We start from the raw sequence: 23709 nt of genomic DNA on the forward strand, positions 1-23709 counted from the left end.
AGTGTTGCAAGTCATCAGTAGATGAAGAATGTCTACTTCACGGTGTACCTGTATCCTGACTTGTTACCTTAATAAATAAGTTTAGTTACAAACCCAAGTTTCTTCATTAAGATTAAAAAACATTACATAAACAATCTGTATCTCTAACCTTGGTTATTTGTCAACAATGATCCTACATAGACCCACCCCTTAGTAACACCAAGCTTTAAGCAAAGGTTAATGCTCCTGTTTTATTTAATTCTGAATGTATTTAACTGCCAGTATTAGTTGTTGATAAACATATTATTTGTTATCCAGTATGGTAATATATATTTAGAGTATGCATATCATTATTCAATCAGATTAAAGACATTCCCATTCACAAACCAACTGATGGGAGTTTTATTCTAAAAGAAGCTCAGTTTTGGTTTTTTTGTTTGTTTTTTCTGATTTTTGTCTTCTTTGTATTCAGCTTTTATAGGGATCAAATGTGTTTACTTGTATTTTATACCAAGACAGCAAATGGTTTGAACTGTATTTGTGGGGGAAACAAACAAATGAACAGCTTAAATGTAAGATAAATTGGCAACAATAAAACACATGTTGAAGAAGACTGTAAGAGCATATTATTTATTTTGTTGTTATAAAACCTGTACCTTATGTTCTTGCCAATGTAGGCAGTTTTTTTAGGCACTGGAAAAAAAATTTCTGTTTACCAGAATTGCAAAATCTACTAATACATACCCAGGCAGACAATTGGATAAACCAACAAATACCACTTCACGCTCACCTGTAGTGCAAACCAAACTTTTACAATCTTTCAAGTCAAAAAGAAAGTGATGATGAAAGAAAATGAGTCTACCCATTAACAAAACAGTCAAAAAGACACCAACACCAGTTGTAAGCAAGATTATCTGCAAATCCTGCAACTATAAAGGGTTATCAGAATAGAATACTACAGCTGATACACTCGGGTCGGGGGTACGCTACCGCTTACCAGTTATCTAAACCGCTTTTTGTGCATTGCGTAGTCATGGGGTTCCATGGTGTAATGGTTAGCACTCTGGACTCTGAATCCAGCGATCCGAGTTCAAATCTCGGTGGAACCTAATTATTTTTTCTTCTCTAAAATAAGCCTTTATATATAAAGAATACATTAAATTATGTCAAATCGTTTAAATGGTATAGTCTATTCACATAACCTTACTGTGGCAACATTTTCACACCAAATACTTAATTTGGAAACATGTTAACGGAAATTGCCGCTCCTTCCGGGAGAACAATTTAAGCTAAGCTACCCTGGTTATCCAAGATGGCAGCAGCTATGGATGTTGACACACCGAGCGGTGCTAACAGTGGAGCGAGCAAGAAGCGATTTGAAGTCAAAAAGGTATCTTTGTGTGAAGTAGAGTGGTCAAATTGTATTTCGTAAATGTCGACATTATGCTGTTAGTTACAGTTTAACGCTAAACCCAGATTAAGCCCTTTTAATACAGCTAACGTTAGCTACTAAACTATTAGCATGTCCCATTGGGGATTTGCATGCGTCATACTAGCAACAAAAAGCCTCGAATCAGCTTTAAATAAAAGAGGTCAAATGTCTTTATTAGTTGTATGATACTAACTATTTTTAGTGGAAACAGATAAGCCGCCCTTGTTTTAAGACAAATTAATGCTTCCCCATATGCTACGTTAGCTTACTCAGTTAGCTTCAACAGGCGTAATTTCACAAAACCAATTAGTTGTACTCTTTATTTGTGTTTTTTATGTATGTATTTTGGTTTTGCAATGTCATCTTGGCTTATTTTCAAACGAATCAGACGGATTACTTCTTAATCCCCATCTTAATATACAGAGAACTCACTTTCATTCTAACACAATCAGCCCTGCATCGTTGTCGTCACCGTATTAAAGACAAAATACATTTTCACCTTTTAATTATGTTAAGATATTTAGGTGACAAACATAATCTGCTCCCATTTTCTTATTTCATACACTGGTCGAGCATAACATAATGACCACCTGCCTAATTCTGCTGCCAGATCAGCCCTGCCTCATTGCAGGATGGACTTTATTAGAAGGTGTGCTGTGGGATCAATCATCATGATGTTAGCATTGGATTATTTAGGCCTTGTAAAGCATCACTCTTTATGAATTTCTTACTTCATGGTTCAAGGACGTGGGGTAAACGCAAGTAGTCAGATATTGAAATACTGCGGACCAAACAACAACTTATTTAATGTATCCAAAGTCTGTTGAATTGGACTGCTCTGACTATCCCTTGTAGAGATTGACTAATCTAGGTCTTTTAAGGTTGATATGAATAATTTTGACAGCATTTTACTGATCCCTGACATATTTTGCCAATATTTTTTAGCCGATATTTGCTTTTCTTCCTCAATTTTAACTGTTATACAAGTCTCAATTTAAACAACATTTATATCGCTAATATCAGCGAAAAATATCGGTTGGTGGATGTTTTGGTCTTTCATTAACCCCTTGGATCAAACGCTCAATAGAAGACAGATGGGGAGCAAATTTGTGTTTCCTCGACACTACCGTCTATTCCTGGGAACCACTTATGACAGTTAATGACTAGGTATTTTTGGGTGATATTTGTGTTTTGTTTTTTTTTCCTATCATTATCAGCCCATTATTACATGCCTTTAGATCATGTAAGGCACATGTATTGCCACTCACTCATTTGCTATCCGTTAATGTTTTCTACGATTTGTTAATAAATGCTTCTATTTGTTATCATTGTGTCATTTTTATTTTATAAATGAAGGAAGGAAGAGAAAACAAAAATCAGCTGTACAAAGGTTATACTTATGTCAAAATAATCAGCATCGGCCTAAAGAAAAAACATCTATCAGTCGACCTTTATCGTAAACCCTTGCAGGCTAAAAATGACCTGCAAGAACTACAGAACTTATCACATTGATTTCAGAACTATATATTCACAGGCTACCTAATGTCTAATGTTTGCCCTCTACTACCAGGTATTTTGAGATATAAATCTCCATATACTTTAAGGCTATTGTTGCCCACCAGACAGCACGCTTCAGGCCATGTTGATAATTTTTCCTGTTTGTATTCCTCCCCAGTGGAATGCTGTTGCGCTGTGGGCCTGGGACATAGTGGTGGATAACTGTGCCATCTGTAGGAACCACATCATGGATCTCTGTGAGTTTTCACACTGAAATCCACATCCTACATAACCGCCCTGTTCTGTTCCGCTCCGCTCCAGACCGCCTGTGCAAAGCAAAGCATATAGCCTCGGCTTTCCCTCCCATCTGCCTCCACTCTGACTTCCACGAGGCTCAAGGAGAGCATGCACGATATTATTGTTAAATTCATAGGAGCAAAACAAGCAGAAATTAACACTTTAAAATGTAAAATGAAATATTGAAAAAAATCCCCCTCATCAAGAATATGTACAGTTTCTGCCTAAATATTTATTTATTTTTTTGTATCAGGGATAACAAGGATCATACAAAATTGGCTTGTTTTAACTATGTTTGTTCTCTACTTCCAAACTCATTATCTCTTCATCCACACCTGTGATAGGAAGTTTGTTTTGAAGTTGTGAGATGCGCTCTTGGAAGTTTTGACTGGATTTGATGAAACTTTTTAATCCTCTCAGCAAAAAAGAAATGTTTTGATTGAGATGAGAAAGCTGCCTCCGGGTATGTTAAAGTACCAATAGTTTGCATCCAATAATTTAATTAAACAGTCTTAGTTTTTGGGAATATATAAGAATTGTGCTCTAATTTGTAGTCTTCGATCTATTGTTACTATATTTTAATTTGACAAACTGTATCTTCTCGACATTATTTTTCCTGTTTGTTTCGATTGCAATTGCGTATCTTAACATGACTGGCTTTCAGCGGAGCAATAATATCTTGGCTCCGTATTTTGACGGTAAAGGATAAAGAAGACGTACGTGAGCAGAGCGGTGACAGAGGATGTGGAATCTGGGGCTTACTTGTCTGCTGTGTTACATCATAATCCTTTGCCCACTTTTTAAAGAGCAAATGATTTTGTTGTCTCTGCATGCTGTCGATTGATGATTTTTAAAACTTCTCCTTCAGGTATAGAGTGTCAGGCCAACCAGGCTTCTGCCACATCGGAAGAGTGCACCGTGGCCTGGGGCGTCTGCAATGTGAGCTTTAACTCTGACATTTTTCAAGATCTTTTTTTTTTTTTTTCTTAATCTCAAAATTTTGAGTGATTTCATTTAAAGCGGCTTAGATGTTTTTGAAATTCCTTCACTTCTTTTCTGGAAATATACGTTAATTTTAAAAAAATCTGCTCCTAAAAATGCTAAAGGTTAGAAACTATCATCATATGGGTAAACCTCAGGCAAAAAAAAATAATTATAAAATAAAACACTGTGTAGTTTGAATTTGAAATAATAATTTAATTTATCTGATAACAAAATTATCTAAGCAGAATATTCAATTTTATGAACTTTTTTATTGACATTATTTTTAATTGGCTGTTAAACATTTGAGCTCATGATTCAAACCTTTGGTTTTAGGGCTACATTAAAAAATAGAAACATAACAGACGTCTCCCAATAAGTTGCTAATATCATTTTACTTCCATTTTGTTTTTTAACTCATTTCCTTTTTCGTTCCACAGCACGCCTTTCATTTTCACTGTATTTCCCGTTGGCTGAAAACCAGACAGGTGTGTCCTCTGGACAACAGAGAGTGGGAGTTTCAGAAGTGAGTATGATGAGTTGCTAGGTGGAGATTTTCCTCTAACAGCTGTGCTGACTCTCTGTCTCCATCATGTCTTCACAGATACGGACACTAGCTGTTTTATTCTAGACTCGATCAATGGCTTCTGCAAACACCGGCCTCTCTGTCTTCATACCCCCCCTCCTTTGCTTATAATACTAGACGTTGTTTTACACCTATTTGTTTTTGGGATGTTGTGAGTACATGAATAAAGAGTAATGTTATCACAAACAGGTACGCTTGTTTATGAGTTGGTTTATGAATCGCATCGCGATGGATAAAGGCTCAGAGCGTCCAGAGGGCTCACTGTGTTACAGAGCAGTAATCCTATGGAAGAAAGCCCGATGATTCTTGATTTGGGTTTCTTAGTTATGTCCTGGCCTACTCTTTGTTTTAAAAAGATTTACCATATTATCACAACTATAAGGAGCATACAAACATCTTTTTTTCCCCTCAAAATGTGTGGTGCAAACATATTATACCGGCAGATTTCTGCATTTTAAGTTAATTTATGCGTCAATAAACTGTATCAGAGGAGTGATCACAGCGCTCTGTGTCATCAACGATGTATCTGTCTCACGGCCAGCTCCCAGGTTTGATAAATACATGAATAAAGCACAAACATACTCAGTTTTGCTCCCGCTCTATTTTTAAATACGCAGTAGAGGTATTTAAACGTAGTAGAGGACATGTACCGGTAATATAAAACCTGTGCCCTATAATCCGGTGCACCTTATGTGTGTGTTAAATACAGTAATGGCACACATAACTGGGACTGCGCCTTTTAGTACGGTGCACCTTATGGTCATGAAAATACAGTATATAACATCTGGTACCTGGATTTGTGTGCATTTAGTGGGGAAAAAAATGACTGCAGATTTGGTATGTGTAATAAAGTGGAGTCAGAACTAATTTAATAAATGCCTGGACATTTTAAAAATGAGCTCTCTAGTTTAGAGCTCACACTAGACAGATTGTGGGAATCTAGTCTGTCATTGCACACATCATTCTTTAATAGGGAGGTACATTAAGCAGATGGGAACCTATTCAGAGCTATCTGGGGAAGATCTTGCCAGTCCTCCTTCCACATCACAAATATATTAGACACTTTTAAAACCTAAGGGCTGGAATCAACATTACTGGCTGCAGTTAAACAGATTTTTCTTAATACAACTGTATTGTTCTTCGAAATGTAACACCACATTAGTTCCGCTGATTCTGAAGTTATTTACCGGTACTTAAAAATACCATCTAATATTTAATTCAGATCCTATGGATGCCAGGAAAAGGATTGATCTGTGCCGAAACAATAACACTGAGAAAATGACAATAGAGGGTTGTTTAATTAAACTGGCTTATTTTCTAGTCAGACTTAGTTGAACAAGTCTGGCTTCTATAAGTCTGCCTCGGTTACTATGACAATAAAGCCAGTAAACTTAACCGGTTAGTTTCCAGGGTTAGGACCGACTGAGTTCAAACTGTGTCTTTGTCGAATCCAGCACCAGAGGCCACAGTCAGGACAGAAAGGTTTTAGCGTCATCATTTAGCCCGAATGAGTGGTGTCATTAAAAATGAAAGTTATAATCTACATGTCACAAAATTAAATCATCCCTGACTCATATGCTTGAATGTTACTAATTTCCAGACAAGGTTAATTTCCTTAACTACTTGAACTCGACCTCATCGTTCCAACAGAAAACTCGTTTGCCACACACTGTGCAGAAGCCTGTGCATTTCTGCCAGGAGTGTAAAGTCATGAATATATGAATACAGTTCAACGTAAAAATCTGGTCTTTATGTTGACATAAAGACAGTTTAATCAGAGCAATCATTTTTAAAGGAGCTTTTTGTTCTTTTTCACCCGTTACAAGGTTGGTGTTCCACTGCTGAGGTTACTGAAAGGCGTTAAATGTGGGAAAGTTTTAATTCCTTAGATTAGAATATTTTATCATTTCTTTAATCCATGCAAGATTTTGGCTAAAATGAGACTACTTTAATTAAAAGCAGTTCAAGAATAAAACTGTGACTTAGATATTCAGACAGAAACTCTCAAACTGGGACATAAGTATTAGACTACATTTTCATTAAAATAATTCCTTTTTTTTATTGAAAATGGAACACTTTTTTTAAATGACCAAATAGACACCAGTTACATTTGGATATATCACTTTGAAATATGAAAAAAGTGACAAATTGCACATTTAATCTCAGCAATGTCCCAACATCCCTTTCTGCTCTTATTGATAGTTACAGGAATTGCATTTTATATTTGAATAAAATAAAATACTGCAAGTTCCTTTTTCGCAATGAAATATGATCGACTGCATCATTTGCTTTTGTGAAAGGCAAAACACATTAGTTGAACCAGGTTTGAATTTGAGGCTCATACCAATCGAGATTTATGGAGCCTAAGTTGGATCCGAATTTAACAACCAAGTCTGACTTTTCTAAAGTTTTAAATGAAATGATTCCTAATCTGCTCCATTATTCCATAAAAGTTTAAAGTCTTAAAAACAGCAGTCCACCTCTGAGGGCATGTCAGAATTTTGCTTTAATAGTTAAAACCATGATTATTATGGAAAAAGTAGTAAATTATCTAAGCCAGCAGCTCAAATGTAGCTGATAATTTTAAATTTCTGAATCTCCATTGGTCAAACAGGCTGAGATGCTGCAAATCCAGGTAGCTTCTTTCACTAAAATAGTCAGTTTTTAATTTTCTTTAAAGATTTGATTAATGTAAACAATTCTCATTATTTTAAGTAAAGAAGTTTGAAACCAAAATCCTAGAAATTGACGCTAAAAACAAAGGGGAAAGAGTTGCTCATCAGCTAAATTCGCTCCTTTATATTTTATTACAATCATTAACGACTATGTAATAACTTCAGATCAATCCCATCAAACCATTTTCTCTCCATTTTGCTGGAGAAAAAATAACTCTGCTTCATCACTTCCAGTCTCCTGGTCCACTGGAATCGACCCTGTAAAAACCAACCAAGGGAATCAAGGGCCAAATAAGGAAAGAAAAAAATGGATTAGAATAAAATACAAGCTGAAGTTATAATAAAACCTGTTTTAAATCAAGGGTCATTTTTTATTTTGAACGTTTTTTTTCCAGCAGGTTAAAACATTAACATTAGTACTTTCTTTAGCTTCAACAGATCAGATAAAGCACACCGACAGCTGTGTGAGTGATCTAAGACAGAGTTCAGAGAAAACCAGAGGGAAAAACCAAAAACTGGACAATGTATTTAAATGTTTGTAGGAAACACTAGAGTCTTAATGCAGGCGGCTTCAGATCAGCCGTTCCAGCGACAGAGGTTAAGAAAAGTCCCGTCTGAGAGGTGGCCCAAGAATCTGAACCCCCCTCATTAACTGGTACAGTGAAGTGCTAACAGGCTGAGTAAGAACATCGCAAAAAAGTTGCTCAACAGGGTTTTTTTTCTTTCTGTGCCATCGCACCAGTTTGACATCACCCCCCCACTCTGAACTAAACACAGTGAACAATTGTTGAAAAGCGGCGCTTTCTGGATCCTCCCACCACTCGGTTCTGGTCTCCTTCCCGCCTACGGCTGCGGGGGGGCTCCGAACTTGGAACTCAGCTTGGTGACCAGAGCCATGATTTTGGGGTTGTTTTGATACTTGGAGATGTTGGCCGGGTTCTGGGCCACATCCTGGAATGCAGCCATGACCTCAGGGTCCTGGATTTGGATCAGAAACAGACAATCAGCTTAAAACAGACCCTTAGAAACAAATCTGACTGACATAAAGAACATCTTAATAATTCAACCTGCTGTAAAAAGACTTAAACTATTCCTCTAATTCAGTGAAACTCTTAAACAGTAACTGTGTTTTCCCATTAATGAACGAGTTTGGGCCCGCCGCAGTCTTATATAGACGGAGAAAGAGAGATGGTCAGTGACGGTTCTACTACCCAGGCGGGGCCCACTCCAAGCACTTGGTGTAACCCAACGGAAAATCTTCAGAACGGCTCCAAATGAAACAAACCCCATATGGGTGAGTAGAACATGATGTCATAGCTAAAATAATGGACCCAATGTTTAAAAAAAAAAAAAAAAAAACAGCATTCCCCTTTAAGTGGAATACACCACACTTAAAAATTGGTACACATAAAAACCCCCGAGGGTCAGAGACTTTTCTAAAATCCTGTGGGAAACACTGCAGTAATTTATTCCAAGCATCTCTCCTATCAGTAAATTAATTATAATAAAAGGTCCTTATCTTCAGTCCTAAGGAGCTACTATCCTATTACGTGTAGATGCATCCCTTTTCCACCTCAGCTGAAACAAAAATTGTCTCGTTACCAGGCCATTGTTAGTAAATCTTTATGACGGGACTCTGACATTCCTGAAGAATACAGAGTCAATGCTGAAGCATCTTGGGCTAGCTTAAACCCTCAACAGAACCGCTGGCTGATCATTTAGGCTGTAATGCAAGCAAAAGGAGCCCCGCTCCAGTAATAAATGAATATTCTGTTCAGTAAACTCATTTCTGGAACAAGGTTTGTTATTTTAATGGAATACTTGAGCATTCTCTGTGATTTGGAGTTTTAATCAAATGTAAGTCTTCATGATCAGAATGGAAATAATTTAGTATCTCAAATATATTTTTAACAGTTAAAATGTTTAATCTAATTACTGAAATATATATATTATTATGATGCTAAAATTTCTAGACGCTCCTTTTGCCCTCTTGTTTTCCCCCCATGGTGAGTTAGTGTTGACTTGTGAGAAAATATACTCCTATTTGCTGTCAGACTTTGGTTCAAGTCTGCAGTGCATGTATATAATAAGTTAGTACATTTATTTAATCCAGCTCTTATAACTAATATTAACCGTTTTGTTTGCTGATTGAGTCGTAAAAACATGCATGAACAGAACGATCCAGATATAAACCAAACATTTTTGACATTAGCATTTTGGTTCCTCCAGACTTATTGAATAAAAAGAAACTCCATATTTGAAGCTGAGCATCTATAAAATATAATGAAAGGTGGTTTAACATGAGGGATTATTGTTAATTTGAGAGTCACCTTCATGGCGTTGAGAACCTCGGGATCTGAGAGGAAATCACCCAGACCGGGCATACCAGCAGGGACCCCCCCCGGGAATCCAGCAGCTCCTGTAGAACAGATCCAAATGGTTACTATGGTGAACAGAATCAATAGTCTAAAATAAAATAACCTGTGTTTCTTCTGAAAACAAATCTAAACACAACCCTCTTATTAACATGAGTAGGACTTCAATGATCAACTTGTTAATAACTCCATGCAGTGCGTAGCAGAAAGGAAATACTGCCACTCGTACCTGGGAAGAATCCTCCTCCAAACTGTCGGGTTTCCTCTTCCTGCCATGACCCCAAAAAAAATAAAAATAAAAGTGAGGCAATTTGATCAGATTGGATTTAAAATCTCCAAGAAAGTGGGAGACTCACCCTCTGTGCTCGTGCGTGCTCCTCTCTGGCTTTCTTTATGCGCTCCTGTTTCTGTTTAATCTCCTTCTCTTCCCTCTTCCGCTCATATTTGCGTCTGTGCTCCAGAATTTTATTAGCCTGATAAACGACAGTAAAGTGAGCAATTTAAACCATTTATACTTTAAAATCCCATCTGTAAAGTTGCAGAGCATCTATGCTTCCCCAATCTGGTACCTTGGGCTGGACTTCCTTTAGCAGCACGCTGGCGTCCTCGTCGTAGTCCAGCTTACAGGCCATGGCCAGGTCTTTGGCTGCCTCCTCCCAGTGACCAAGCAGCCTGCAAAGAAACACGCATGAAGTAAAACAAGCAAACTGCTGCACATTTCAACATCATACAACCTTTATCCTTCATGCATTGAGTTTTAAGGGATGTTTACTTTGTGCAAGGAGTAAGAGGTTGTAAAATTAAAACTGAACATCCTCCCCTTTGGAGGAGACAAACATTTCTATTACCGGGTTTTATTCTAGTACCTGTGCGCTTTGCCCCTCCACTTGTAGGGCTGTGCAGAGTCTGGGTTGATGCTGATGGCTCTGTTGCAGTCTCTGATGGCCGCGTTGGGTTTCTGCATCTTAATATACACACTAACACAGAGACAGGAACATTTTAAACAGCCGTTTTATGTTTGAGGTAGGAAGGTCCATTTAAAAGCAATCCAACATGCTCACCTCGCCCTCTTGGCGTAAAGAATGGCAACACGAGGGTTCAGCTTGATGGCTTCTGTGAAAAGATCCAAAGCTTTCTGAAGATCACCTAGGATATAATGAAAGAAAAGGTTAATGAAGACAATCCCTTCTAGTCCTGAAGATTGCTTTTTATTTTATTTTATTTTTTAAATAAATAGATCACTCGTGGATCTGAGTTGCAACCTTCTCCAAGAGCGTTGATAGCCTCAGTCTTCTTCTCATTGGCCTGGTCCATCATCTCCTCTGTAATCTATAAAAAAACAAATTGAAATGATTCATCTCCAGCCTTTGTCTGACTGAACTGCTGAGCTTTCACTTAAACCTCTTCATTGGTACAGGAGAAACATTTCACCTCAGCGTTTTCAAACTCTCCCATCTCCTGCGGCTCATCTGTGTCCGGCTCAATCACTCCCTCGTTGTCGATTTCTAAAAGAAAGAAGCATTAGGTCTTTTTTCTTTTCTCCCAAAGCAGACACTCCAAACAATCTTATCTGCATTTGTCAGCTTCCTATCCTCTTATCTTCAACATATCTAAAGCCTCGACCCTACTGAGGACAAACGGAGCAACAGAGAAGCTTTAAAACTAAGTCATGGCTTCCCAGGCTGGACAACATTCAGCTAAATGGGAAATACAATACAGCTGAACGTACTGCATTAAGCTGCAAGAAGGATGCCGTCAGAAGTCGCTTTCAATAGGAAGAGAGAACAAGAGAAAAAAAAAAAAAGAATAATGTTGGGCTTCAGCTAAACACAGTCATAAAATCCTTTTGTTTTTTTTGTTTTTTGTTGGATTCATTATTTTAATCAGTAAATCCAATCAGTGTGGTTTTGGCCCTTCCTCTGTATCGACCTCAACCCTGATGAGGTGTGCTGAATTTTAACTGCGATGATAGCAACCATTAGGTGTTTTTCCATTAGCCATTTCGAGGTATCGCATCAGTAAAGCTTGATAAAAACAGAAAAATTTAAATAAACTCCCATAAAATCTAATTTTTGACTCGCTTGAGGTGATTTTTTGTTTTTGTGAAACAGGATTAATGCACAAAGGAGATGAAACACTTTAAAATCAGCTCTGACATACTTCACTTCACATGACTTATCAGCCAAAACTGTCAACGTCTTCCAGGATGTTCCCATTATGGGTGTACATGTATATTTCATTAAAACTTACATCCATTATCTGACCCGTGGTCAGTGCTAGATTAAAGTCTCTACTTCCTATTTACTACAGCCATGCGTGATGACGTAACATGGGAATACGCTTTGTGCTGCTGGGTAATTCTCTTTAAACCCGGGGGAAACAATTAACTGATTATTGAAATAATCGTCAACTAATTAAAAAATCTATTAATCATTGCCTGGAGTACAGAGACTTTAAGACATGCCTTTAGCTGATAGAGGAACCCACATAGAGCAGTAATTATATCAAAATATATAAATATTTTGCATTTAAGATAAAAATATTTTTCATCTGTCAATATGATCTAATCAGAACTCCTCAAGTGGTAAAGCTTTCGTTTGATCGGGTTTATTTTCATAAAAAATCTTTAAGGAACCTTTGGCTATCGGATTAATAATCAATTAATTGAAAAATAATAATAATAATAATAATCAACAGACTGATTTGCAAAATAATCATTAGTTGAACCAAATGGAAACACAGCCAACTCGCATTTCCTTTTTTAAGAACTTTCAAAGTTCGTTTAAAATATTATTCTCAGTTGAATGGAAACACGGCTACTGTGTAGCAGACGGGAAAACAAACGAACCAAGGCAAACTGCTAAAGCTGCTAATGCTAAATCCACGAACAGAAGATTTACAAGACAAATTCTGATGTCAGAATGGACTGTATCTACTTGCTTTTTCTACTAAAATTATTAAACATTAGAGACAATTTACGAGGGATTTTTCAGGTAAAATTACTCCTTTAATGAAAAAATACAATAAAGAAACCAACATCCTGGTCCTACGTTAAGGCGCAGAGACTTTTGTGTTTTGAAGCCGATTAAACGAGAAACAAAGAGAAGAACTTGGTTCGTCATTTTCAAACCAATATTAGCTCTAAAGAATTGGCTAAAACTGCCCTTTAAGGATGACACTGATATTAATTTCCTGGAGAACGCATGTTTATGTTGCTACCATGTCTAGTTAGACAAAACGTCGATGTCAGTTCACCAAGCTGACCAGTCTTTTAAGAGTGACATTAAAAATAACCATTGGAGCCCAAACCGTCACTTCGATGAAACTATGACGGAGTTTCTCAGGTGTGTTTGTTGACAATCAGATGATAAAGGTGTAGAAAATCCCCTCATGCCTGCTGTGCATAAACTGATACTGTGAGCCGTTTCTTTTCCAAAGACCCCAAAAAAAAACAAAAAAAACTGTGGCATCATAAATACTAGGTTTGAGGGTTCTGTCTGGACTTAAATTTGGTCTAACTGGATCTTTCACCAGAAAACACACATAACCAAATCACTAGACATAAAATCAACCCATAAGCTGTGATCAGACAATTATTGCATCTCCTCAGTACCTATTTCACTCTCCTCGCTCTCAGGGTCCACTGGAGACTCCGGCTCAGGAGGCGACGCTGCTGAAGGAGAAGGACCGCATGGACAGCCACCCTAAACATCACACAAACACCCTGTCATTCATAATTATTGTTGTTTTTAAAAAAAATTCCCAAAAAAAAAAAAAAAAAAAAAAAAACAATCCGCTAGACATTGTTTCCAAGTTTGAAAACCTTTCGCTTCCCATCCAGGAAGTTTTGTCAATTCAAAATGTCAGGAATAGCATTAAGTTCGAGGCTTTATAGAGTGGGGGGGTTGTTTCTTTCTCATAAACGACACCAAAACCTTTGGAAAGTAAAATATAATCTGCACATTACCTGGCATGAATCCTGTTTATTAGCCGGCGGAGGGATATTAGCGCCCATACTGCAAGAGAACATGAGGAGGATATAGTAAATGCAACTATGATTATAAAATGGATCCAAAATATTTTAATTTATTCTGCGATTCAGAAAAGGATAACATCCCTATCAATTCTCAACATATTTTCTTAAAGCAACAAAGTCCAGTGTATTTCATAGGGATGATTGAGTATCTGAACCAGCATTGGTTATAAAGACACCTAAAATGCACAGTAGGAGGAGGAGCAGTGAGGATTCCCACCACTGGGTTAGATAAAAGCTTTCAGTTTAACACACAATGATTCATAATCATTTTCATTCAACAAAGAACTTTGTTTTTAGATACAAAATAAGAAAATATTCTAAAAAAACTGTTTTATTTAATTTCATTAAATAGGATTTATAAATTAGATACCCTTCTCCATTAGCAATTAGTCATTGGTCTTACAGCGATTAAATCTTTCATATAATTACTGAGCAGCCTTTAACATTTCACTGGTTTTTGTATCATTTCACTCATCTTCAACCTTTTCAAAGATTCTCCAATCGGCTCCATGTCAACACTAAATTAGCCTCGTGAGACCATTCTGATCTCGCGAGCTTTCAAGGTTTCACTCGCAGATCAGTCTGGAGACTCTCCGTTGAAGAAAATTTGGAGCCGTTCACCTAACGAACGTCCAATCAGCGTTGGCTTTGAGGCGGGTTGAGGTGTGACGCAACGAGAAGCGCGACAGTTCAGTCTACAGAACATGGCGGCTTCAGCTGATGAAACTAGCGTTATCGTGGCTATCGAGCAAGTTTTATCGGAATTACAGAGTATTTCTTCACTGAAAGAAGAGCAAAACACTGCTCTGGAGGCTTTTCTCAGAGGAAAAGATGTTTTTGCTCTTCTCCCGACTGGTTTCGGCAAGAGTAGCCTGGCTTGTGGTTGTGTTTTCGTTGTCGGTCTGTCAGTACATCATATGCTTCGTTGATCTGATTGGTTTTGTTAAAAAGGCCAGTCCCGTTGTTATAGTTTTGTTGTTCTTTATTGGTTAATTTAGCTGTCAGTCATCCTCGCAGCCAGCCAATCGCATTCCAGTTAGAACTTTCTAGGACCGCCCACAGCAACTGCCGTTCGAGTTTACAATCGCAGATCGCTAGATGGTTACACAGACAGCTGTAACGGTAGAAGTTTCTGAAAGAGCTGTGCGTGAATTATAAAGTGAGTAAATAGTTTTAGGACAGTTCTGTGTAATGTTACTGAGGTTTAGTGTAATGTAAAATGAATATATTGATGGTACTAACTATAGCCACGTTCTTGCTAGCTAAACTGTTATATTAGCTTACTGTGGTGTTGTGCTAGTCGAGGCTAATGCTAAAAATAGAGTTAAATGAACTTGTTAGCTTCTGTATGTAGCGCCCATTGATGGCATTTTCAGAGCCGTTCTCACAGTTTATTAATATTGTGATAGTTGTAAACTTCTATATATTTTTTCTCTCTGCATTTAGATGCATGGCTTGTGTTTATATATGTTAAAACTGGTAGTTGTTAAGTAATCGGCTATGTATATGTTTATTATTTGTTGCAGAACCACACCTAACTGTATTTTGGAAACTTCTTCTACATAAAAATCCAACACTCAACCTTTTGGAATCTGTCTCTTACTGGACAGCTGCAGTGTGTCTGAATTTTAGCTAATCAGCATCAGTAGAACGGGTGAGGGCTTGCCAGCCAACCGTTCTGGTACGGGTGAGAGCTTCATACAGCTAACCGTATTTTTCATGGTCCTTCGAGCCGGATTCAGACTCGCTGCAGAATAAGATGTTGGATTATTCAGACGAAGAGGAATGTGCCAGGGGCCCTGAGCTACGAGCATCTTATGCCACAGCCCATGGTGACCGAGACCTAGGCTCCATGAGGCGTTCGTCACCACCATACATACAAAGCCGCTATGTAGCGGACAATGAGGTGTGGCGATTCTCAGCAGCCCCTACATCCTCACCTCCTGTAAGTCAAGCCTCCTATTCACCACCAAGGTGGTTGGTAAAGGACAGTTGGGAAACTACTAAGGAACAAATGAGGCAAGAAATCGAATACCTCCGTCGTCGGCAAGACGCCCTGCAGTTAGGAATGGCGAGAATGGATATCGACCATTCGGACCATCAGCACCAGCCTAGATATGAAAGAGTGGAGCCGTCCTACCTCTCCCGGTCTTCCTCCACCACACGACCAATCCCAGCACCTCGGCGAAGTAAGGAGAGAGAACAGACAGAACCAACCCGACCTATTCCAGCCCCACGAACCAGGAGACCCACTGCCAACCCAGCACACTCAGGCAGCCCTGGCCCAGAGGCTGGACCACAGGGGCCAGCAAAGGATCGGTCGTCTCACACTGACCAAGACACTTTCTGTTCACGCTCGTCCAGTGCAGACAGGTATAGGCAGGAGACGCCTAGACCGCGAGACTACACTCACCGCAGAGACTCTCATCGGTCTTACCAGCAGGAGAGCTCATTATTACCTTCCTACCATCGGCGCTCGCACCAGAGTAAGCAGAGTCCACCCTCACCAACCAGCCATTTGAGGCTGTATAAGGGACCTACGCCAACCATACCAGACTTCACACATCCAAATCCCAGAGAGTTCTCCCGGATGAAAATAGCCCTGGAAAATCTCCTCCCCGAAGATGCAAATGAGAGGTTCAAATTCCAGATTCTCATGGACCATCTCAAATTGGAAGAAGCTCTATTGGTTGCCGACTCCTAAAACAACTCAAGGTCCCCCTATTCTGACACGATGGCCGCTCTTGACAAGCAGTACGGGCAGCCACACCAGTTAGCTCTACAGCGAATCGCTGAGCTGATGGATGGTTCAAATATCACCAGTGGTGACATCAAGGCTTTCAGGCTGTTCGCTCTGCGAGTGCGTTCACTGGTGGGTCTGTTGGAGCAGCTGGGGAGGAAAGGTGAAGTGGAACTTGAGTGTGGTTCACATGTCTCAAGACTGCTAGGGAAACTCCCACATGACCTAAGGTCTAACTTCCGCCGTTTTATCCATCCACACCGGACTCCCATTCCCACTCTGCTTGATCTGGCAGACTGGCTGGAATTCGAGATCCAGGTACAGGAGGATAACACAAGGTTTACTGGTAGCTCAAGAAGGGAGCCCCCAGCCAGAAGCCGTGACCGACGAAAGGAGGTCAAGCCTGCAGCTCGGACAACCATGGTACTCCTGGGTACTGAGACAGAGCCACCAGGTGCACAGAAAAGGGCTCCTGCAAAAAGGGATAAAGTGAAAATGTAGTGTCCGTATTGTGATAGCGGGAACCACACGCTCAACGGTTGTTCCAATTTTCAGCGGTTAACCCGTGAACAGAAAGAAAGCTGGGTTAAGGAGAAAAATGGATGTTGGCGCTGTGGCCGAGACCATCACGCGCGGGAATGCAACCTTAAGATGAGATGTAAAACCTGCAACCGTCGACACTTAATGGTGCTCCATGAGTTCTCTGAAAGGGTTCCTGAAAGGCCAGAGAAAATGCAGGATGCCCCCGAAGCTGCCAACTCTGTCCTGCTTAACACCACCAATGAGGTACTGTACGTAGATAGGCCGGCCGCAGGTCGCAAGGTCCTCTTGAAGTTAATTAAGGTCCTGTTGAGAAACGGAGACAGAAGTATGGAGGCCTTTGCGATCCTAGACGATGGATCTGAACGAACCATCCTCCTTCATACAGCTGCGCAGCAACTTGGACTCAAGGGACAATCAGAAGACATAACTCTCCGTACAGTACGACAGGAATTACAGGCTCTTCATGGGGCAGCCGTCTCATTTACCATATCTCCAGTTACAGAACCCGAAAGGCTGTACCCCATCTGGGGAGCATTCACTGCAAAACAGTTCAGCCTAGCAAAGCATACTCACCCAGTCAGGACTCTGCAACGTAAGTTTCATCACCTTCAGGGACTGCCATTGCAACACATCGACGAAGCCCAGCCATTGTTGCTTATTGGATCGGATTACCCCCATCTGATAACACCAGTGGAACCAGTTCGTCTTGGGCCGCCCGAAGGGCCAGCCGCCATTAGAACACGCCTTGGATGGACCCTGCAGGGCCCTGTACAGGAGCTGAGGCACGACTTCACTGAACAGCAGTGCCTTTTCAATTCTACCTTTCCCTCATCTGTGGACCTGTACAGTCAGGTGGAAAGACTGTGGCAGATGGACGTGCTGACGTGGCGCAGTGAGAAGACTAGTGTAAGATCACGCCAAGACCAAGAGGCCATCAACCTCCTCGAGGCCAAGACTGTGAGAGTTGAAGTAGACGGGGTTCACCGGTACGCCACCCCGCTCTTGCATGTCAAGAAAATGCCTCAACTGCGAGCGCCAAAAGAGGCGGTGCTTCCGCAGCCAAGGAGCATCGAAAAGAGGCTTGCAAAGGCACCAGATCAAGCCCAAGCCTATAAAGCTGAAATCCAGAAGCTGGAACAAGCTGGCTATGTGGTCAAACTGGCACCTGGTGCTGAAGAGGACACAGCTACTAGCTGGTACGTCCCCCACCATATGGTGCAACATAACGGCAAGAACCGCATGGTGTTCAATTGTTCTTTTCAGTTCAGAGGTCATAACCTCAACGAGCTCCTCCTCCCTGGGCCCACACTGAGTCCCTCTCTCCTCGCAGTTCTCCTCAGGTTCCGAGAACATTCGGTTGGCATCAGTAGCGATATCCGCGGGATGTTTCATCAGGTGAGGCTTCTCCCTGAAGATAGACCACTGCTTAGATTCCTATGGAGAGATCTGAACCGCAAAGAACTGCCAAGTGTTTATGAGTGGCGTGTCCTCCCGTTTGGCACAACATCCAGTCCCTGCTGTGCAACATTCGCCCTTCAACAACATGCCAGGAATAGCCACCACGCAGGGGACGCCGCCAGGGAAGCAGTCGAGAAGTCGTTCTACATGGACAACTGCATGTTGAGTCTGGCTTCTGAGGAGGAGGCCAAGGCTCTTGTGGACCAGCTTCGACACCTTCTAGCTGAAGGAGGGTTTGACCTGCGCCAATGGGCGAGCAACGTCCCTTCAGTGATCCGCCACCTTCCCCCCGAGGCAAGGTCAGACAGCGCCGAACTCTGGATTGCTCAAGGGAAGACAGACACTCAAGAATCAGCACTCGGTGGGAGAGTGAGCTACCAGACCTGCAGCAGATTTCCCTACCCAGGTGCTACAGCAGTTGGGAGATGGATTCCATCACCAGTGTCAGAGATATCCACGTGTTTTGCGATGCGTCGGAAAAGGCCTATGGCGCAGTGGCCTATCTCCGGACAGAGGACTCCTGCAGTAAAGTTGAGGTGGCGTTCCTGGCTGCCAGATCAAGAGTAGCACCAAGGAAGCAGCAGTCAATCCCACGCTTGGGGCTATGTGCTGCCCTTAGTGGAGCGCAGTTGGCTAAGGTGCTCTGGACGGAGCTCTCTCTGCCCATCCGCCATACCACCTTCTGGTCTGACTCCACTACAGTCCTTACGTGGCTTCAATCAGATTCATGCAGGTTCAAGGTGTTTGTTGGCACGAGGGTGGCAGAGGTCCAAGACCTCACAGACCGTGAGGCATGGCGCTATGTGGACACATCGAGTAATCCCGCTGATGACATTACTCGAGGGAAAACTCTAGTGGAGTTAGGTACAAAGAGTCGGTGGTACCAAGGCCCATCTTTCCTTCAAGGGACCTCTGAGCAGTGGCCTAAGAAACCAGTCACTACATCCGCAGAAGGAGATGAGCTCCGACAAACTCTAGTTTGTGGCCTCACCACTGCAGCGCCAGTCTCACACATCCCAGAAGCTAGTCAATTCACCACCTTTGGCAAGCTCCTGGAGGCTACGGCACGCTCCATTCACGAACCAGCAGAAGGGAGCCCCTCGGCTAGCGACTTCAAGGAAGCAGAGACATCCCTTCTCCAGCGAGTGCAGCAAGATTGTTTCCCCACAGATGTGGCACGCTTGAAGGCAGGAAAGGTGGTACCCAGCTGTAGTCGCCTGGTCGCTCTTGCTCCAGAGTTCGATAATACCACTCAGTTAATCAGAGTGGGGGGTCGTCTGCGGCACAGCACCCTGCTAGATCAGGATGCTATACATCCTATTGTGCTTGACACCCGGCACTGGATCACAAAGTTGATCATCAAAGATTTTAACGAGAAGCTATTTCACCCTGGCCCGGAGAGAGTATTCGCTGAAGTTCGGCGCAAATATTGGGTCATCCGTGGTAGAGAGGCCATAAGTCGTCATCAGCGAGAGTGTGTTGACTGTCGGAAATGGCGTGGAACCCCCCAGATTCCAAGAATGGCGGATCTGCCCCCGAATAGACTACGGCTCCACAAGCCTGCGTTTTACACCACCGGAGTAGACTGCTTTGGCCCCTACGAGGTTAAAATTGGCCGCAGGAGTGAAAAGAGATGGGGCATTCTTTTTAAATGTATGACCACGCGTGCAGTCTACATTGATCTTCTCAGCAGCATAGATGCTGACTCGTTCTTAATGGCTCTTCGAAGATTTGTGTCTCGGTGAGGGAAACCGATGGAGTTATTGTCCGATCAAGGGACAAACTTCAAAGGGGGCGAAAGAGAGTTGAAGGAAGCGTTCGCAGCTCTACAGCCTCAAGTGCAAGCCCAACAAATCCACTTCGCCTTCAATCCTCCAAGTGCTCCACACTTTGGTGGTTGCTGGGAACGAGAGATCCGCTCCCTCAAGCAAGCTTTGCAGGTCACTCTAGGGGCTCAGTCGGTGACAGAAGAGGTCCTGAGGACAGTCCTCATCGAGATTGAGGGGATCCTCAATTCAAAACCGCTTGGCTACATCTCCTCAGATATCTCGGACCCGGACCCCATAACCCCAAATTCTCTCCTTATGGGGCGGCTAGATGCCTCGCTCCCACAAGTCGTGTATCCGGAGTCGGAGATGTTGAGCCGGCGGAGATGGAGACACAGTCAGCTGTTGGCAGACCATTTCTGGAGACATTTTCTGAAGTATTACCTACCTGGTCTCCAAGCACGTCAGAAATGGCACACAGAAACGCCTAACCTCCAGGTTGGCACCCCGGTCATGATTGTGGATCCACAGCTGCCTCGAGCCTTTTGGCCGGTGGGAAAGGTTTCAGAGGTCCTCCCTGGCCCGGATGAACGAGTCAGGACTGTGAGAGTGCGAGTTGGAGACCGCAACTACCTGCGTCCAGCAGCGAGGGTCATTTGCCTCCCGTTGCTGCCTGACTAGGATCTCTCCTAATTATTGGGCCTTTTATGTTGATGTGCAGATTTCCATAAGAAATCTGGGGGCGGCTGTTAAAAAGGCCAGTCCCGTTGTTATAGTTTTGTTGTTCTTTATTGGTTAATTTAGCTGTCAGTCATCCTCACAGCCAGCCAATCGCATTCCAGTTATAACTTTCTAGGACCGCCCACAGCAACTGCCGTTCGAGTTTACAATCGCAGATCGCTAGATGGTTACACAGACAGCTGTAACGGTAGAAGTTTCTGAAAGAGCTGTGCGTGAATTATAAAGTGAGTAAATAGTTTTAGGACAGTTCTGTGTAATGTTACTGAGGTTTAGTGTAATGTAAAATGAATATATTGATGGTACTAACTATAGCCACGTTCTTGCTAGCTAAACTGTTATATTAGCTTACTGTGGTGTTGTGCTAGTCGAGTCTAATGCTAAAAATAGAGTTAAATGAACTTGTTAGCTTCTGTATGTAGCGCCCATTGATGGCATTTTCAGAGCCGTTCTCACAGTTCATTAATATTGTGATAGTTGTAAACTTCTATATATTTTTTCTCTCTGCATTTAGATGCATGGCTTGTGTTTATATATGTTAAAACTGGTAGTTGTTAAGTAATCGGCTATGTATATGTTTATTATTTGTTGCTTTGTTGTATTATTTGTTGTTATTATTTGTTTATTTGTTGGAGCAAATCCATCTGACGGAGTCAGGTTAACACTAACTGGCTGGCTGTGAAATCATTATTTTACTGCCAAATAAAAGAAAAGGCTAAAAAAGGCACACAATTCTTTCTTAATGTGTGTAGCCGAACTGAACCTAGTTGTTTAACCCTCTATAAGGCGAGTTAGCGTTTTTGATAACTTGAATACCCCTTACAAACACATCTGAAAAGTTAAAAAGTTAATATGCTTATGTGAAAGTTAAAAAGTTATGTGAAAAGTTAAAAAGTTAATATGCTTAGTCACAAAGTAAAAAAATGTTAGTGCCAGTATCAGCATTAATGCCTTTAAGGTTATGTTGCAACAAAGAGTGTTTATCAGGAATTTCTTAAAGAAGCACTATTTCAATTCAATTCAGTTTATTTATATATCGCCGATTCACAACACAGGTCATCTCAAGGCACTTTACAGTTCACCAGATCATCCAGTCCAATTGATTCAAAGTTTTCTATCTAAGGAAAACCAGTTGATCACATCGACTCATTGACTCGAATGCAATCCCTCACATCAAGCATGCTTGTAGCAACAGTGGAGAGGAAAAACTCCCTTTTAACAGGAAGAAACCTCCAGATGAACCAGGCTAAGTGTGAGCGGCCATCTGCCGCGGCTGACTAAACAAAGCAATCTGGGCTTTTTTAAAGTCGACTGGGCTTTTTATTTTTCTTAATATATTCTGCCAAGTTGGTGTTTCTTGTTATTACATTGACATTTATTTTTAACATCAAAATATCCACATTCTTTTGAATAATTACAAAGAATAAGGTCTTGTCCTGGATTGCTATAACACCATCGGCTTGAAATTTTGATTTTCAAAGTATTTCAATTAGTGCCCAATAAAGGGTTAAGGGGTATGAAAATTGTTACAAGGCAATGCATTTTTAGATATCCCACCTTTAAATAAAAATGTGTCACTCAGTTTACATTATTGAGCTATCTGTTTCATACATAATGCTCTGCAACCTGCCAGGCCCTCCTCAGTGATTAACATTACAGTTTATACCCTGATTTTCTGTTTTTAATATCATTAGAGGAGGAGAATAGATCTATTTGAATGGATGTTGATATCCTGCTGGTTCCGCACAAACACAAATGGCTGCTGGTTCTAACTGGAAGGTGGGCGGGTCAGAACACGTGGTCAGACTGCAGAGTGTTATAGACTTAAAATATTAGATAAAACTCAAACAAAGATCGTCTCTGTCAGTTTATCCCTTAAACAGGCCCCAATGAACGGTGTGTTTCAGAGATCCTGACCTCTGCAGCCAGGTGCGGAAGAAGCCCATCTCTGGAAGGTGCAGGATCCCTGGATTAGACTCGCATAGCTGCACGAAGCTCTTCAGTTCGCTCACTTTTCTAGGGTCCATGCTGGCGCCTCAAGGTCCAGCACGCGGAGCGCTGCGATCGGCCTGGAAGTAGAGGAACAGACAGGCAAACTCAGCCAAGTAGAGCGTTTTAAATGCTGAGCGGATAATACCCTCCTCTGTAAGCTAGGAGATGCTAGCATGTCATGGCATAATAAACCTGAGCTACCTGCTCTACTTTCTCTAATTCACCAAATATTTCAGCTTAACCAAAAAAAGAAAGATAAAGCAACCAACATAAATAATAAAAAAATAAAAATTAGAACAATTTAAATAAATATTACAATAGTTCAAAGAGAGAACTTTCTGGAAATGTGGATCAGCGCGTGACGCGCCGATCCTTTGACGCATGAAAACAACCATCCTCCGCTGAATGAAACTCGGTATTTGCATGTTTTAAATAAAATAAAAGCACACAAACCTGACTGGGAATGCTTGAAGAGGAGCAGAAGCGATGTAGAAGAAGGTTGTGGTCGGTTTTATCGCCTCAACCAATGCCCTGCTGGAGGCTGCGTCGCTTTTATGTTTCATTCAGGCGACAAATCGGACAGACCCAAGGAGCATGGGTAAAGTTTGTCCTGA

At 41.2% G+C, this 23709-nt stretch overlaps 2 protein-coding genes and 1 non-coding gene across 3 annotated transcripts; 2 read left to right on the top strand and 1 right to left on the bottom strand.

Annotated features, from left to right (window-relative positions):
- The first annotated feature begins 1016 nt into the window (after positions 1 to 1016).
- On the top strand, positions 1017 to 1088 carry trnaq-cug. The gene has a single exon. It is a non-coding gene; the product is annotated as a tRNA-Gln (tRNA).
- A 124-nt stretch (positions 1089 to 1212) lies between these two features.
- rbx1 (ring-box 1, E3 ubiquitin protein ligase) lies at positions 1213 to 4964 on the top strand. The gene is made up of 5 exons (XM_038309334.1): positions 1213 to 1369; positions 3087 to 3165; positions 4074 to 4144; positions 4627 to 4712; positions 4791 to 4964. Exons 1-5 carry the CDS (start codon positions 1292 to 1294, stop codon positions 4801 to 4803), a joined length of 327 nt encoding a protein of 108 aa, XP_038165262.1. The 5' UTR covers positions 1213 to 1291; the 3' UTR covers positions 4804 to 4964.
- Positions 4965 to 7794: 2830 nt separating this feature from the next.
- On the bottom strand, positions 7795 to 23709 carry st13 (ST13 Hsp70 interacting protein). The gene is made up of 13 exons (XM_038309321.1): positions 23549 to 23709; positions 23021 to 23172; positions 13790 to 13838; positions 13436 to 13526; positions 11254 to 11327; positions 11085 to 11151; positions 10884 to 10968; positions 10689 to 10799; positions 10392 to 10494; positions 10179 to 10295; positions 10052 to 10091; positions 9778 to 9866; positions 7795 to 8425 (listed from the first exon to the last, which is right to left on the bottom strand). The coding sequence occupies exons 2-13, from the start codon at positions 23128 to 23130 to the stop codon at positions 8291 to 8293; spliced, it is 1071 nt and encodes a 356-aa protein (XP_038165249.1). The 5' UTR covers positions 23131 to 23172; positions 23549 to 23709; the 3' UTR covers positions 7795 to 8290.

Source organism: Cyprinodon tularosa, unplaced genomic scaffold (assembly GCF_016077235.1).
Source record: "Cyprinodon tularosa strain WSP-4 unplaced genomic scaffold, ASM1607723v1 ctg118, whole genome shotgun sequence".
NCBI classification, from domain to species: Eukaryota; Metazoa; Chordata; class Actinopteri; order Cyprinodontiformes; family Cyprinodontidae; genus Cyprinodon; species Cyprinodon tularosa.

What these genes read in the sequence shown, in the direction of transcription:
- st13 (XM_038309321.1), bottom strand. Translation starts at nt 23,130, where the DNA reads ATGGACCCTAGAAAAGTGAGCGAACTGAAGAGCTTCGTGCAGCTATGC. An exon ending in TTCCGCACCTGGCTGCAGAG is followed by an intron (nt 13,839 to 23,020) that starts GTCAGGATCTCT and finishes GTTCTCTTGCAG; the next exon opens with TATGGGCGCTAATATCCCTC. An exon ending in CTTTACGCCAAGAGGGCGAG is followed by an intron (nt 10,800 to 10,883) that starts GTGAGCATGTTG and finishes TCTCTGTGTTAG; the next exon opens with TGTGTATATTAAGATGCAGA.
- rbx1 (XM_038309334.1), top strand. Translation starts at nt 1,292, where the DNA reads ATGGCAGCAGCTATGGATGTTGACACACCGAGCGGTGCTAACAGTGGA. An exon ending in GAACCACATCATGGATCTCT is followed by an intron (nt 3,166 to 4,073) that starts GTGAGTTTTCAC and finishes CTTCTCCTTCAG; the next exon opens with GTATAGAGTGTCAGGCCAAC. An exon ending in TGGCCTGGGGCGTCTGCAAT is followed by an intron (nt 4,145 to 4,626) that starts GTGAGCTTTAAC and finishes TTCGTTCCACAG; the next exon opens with CACGCCTTTCATTTTCACTG.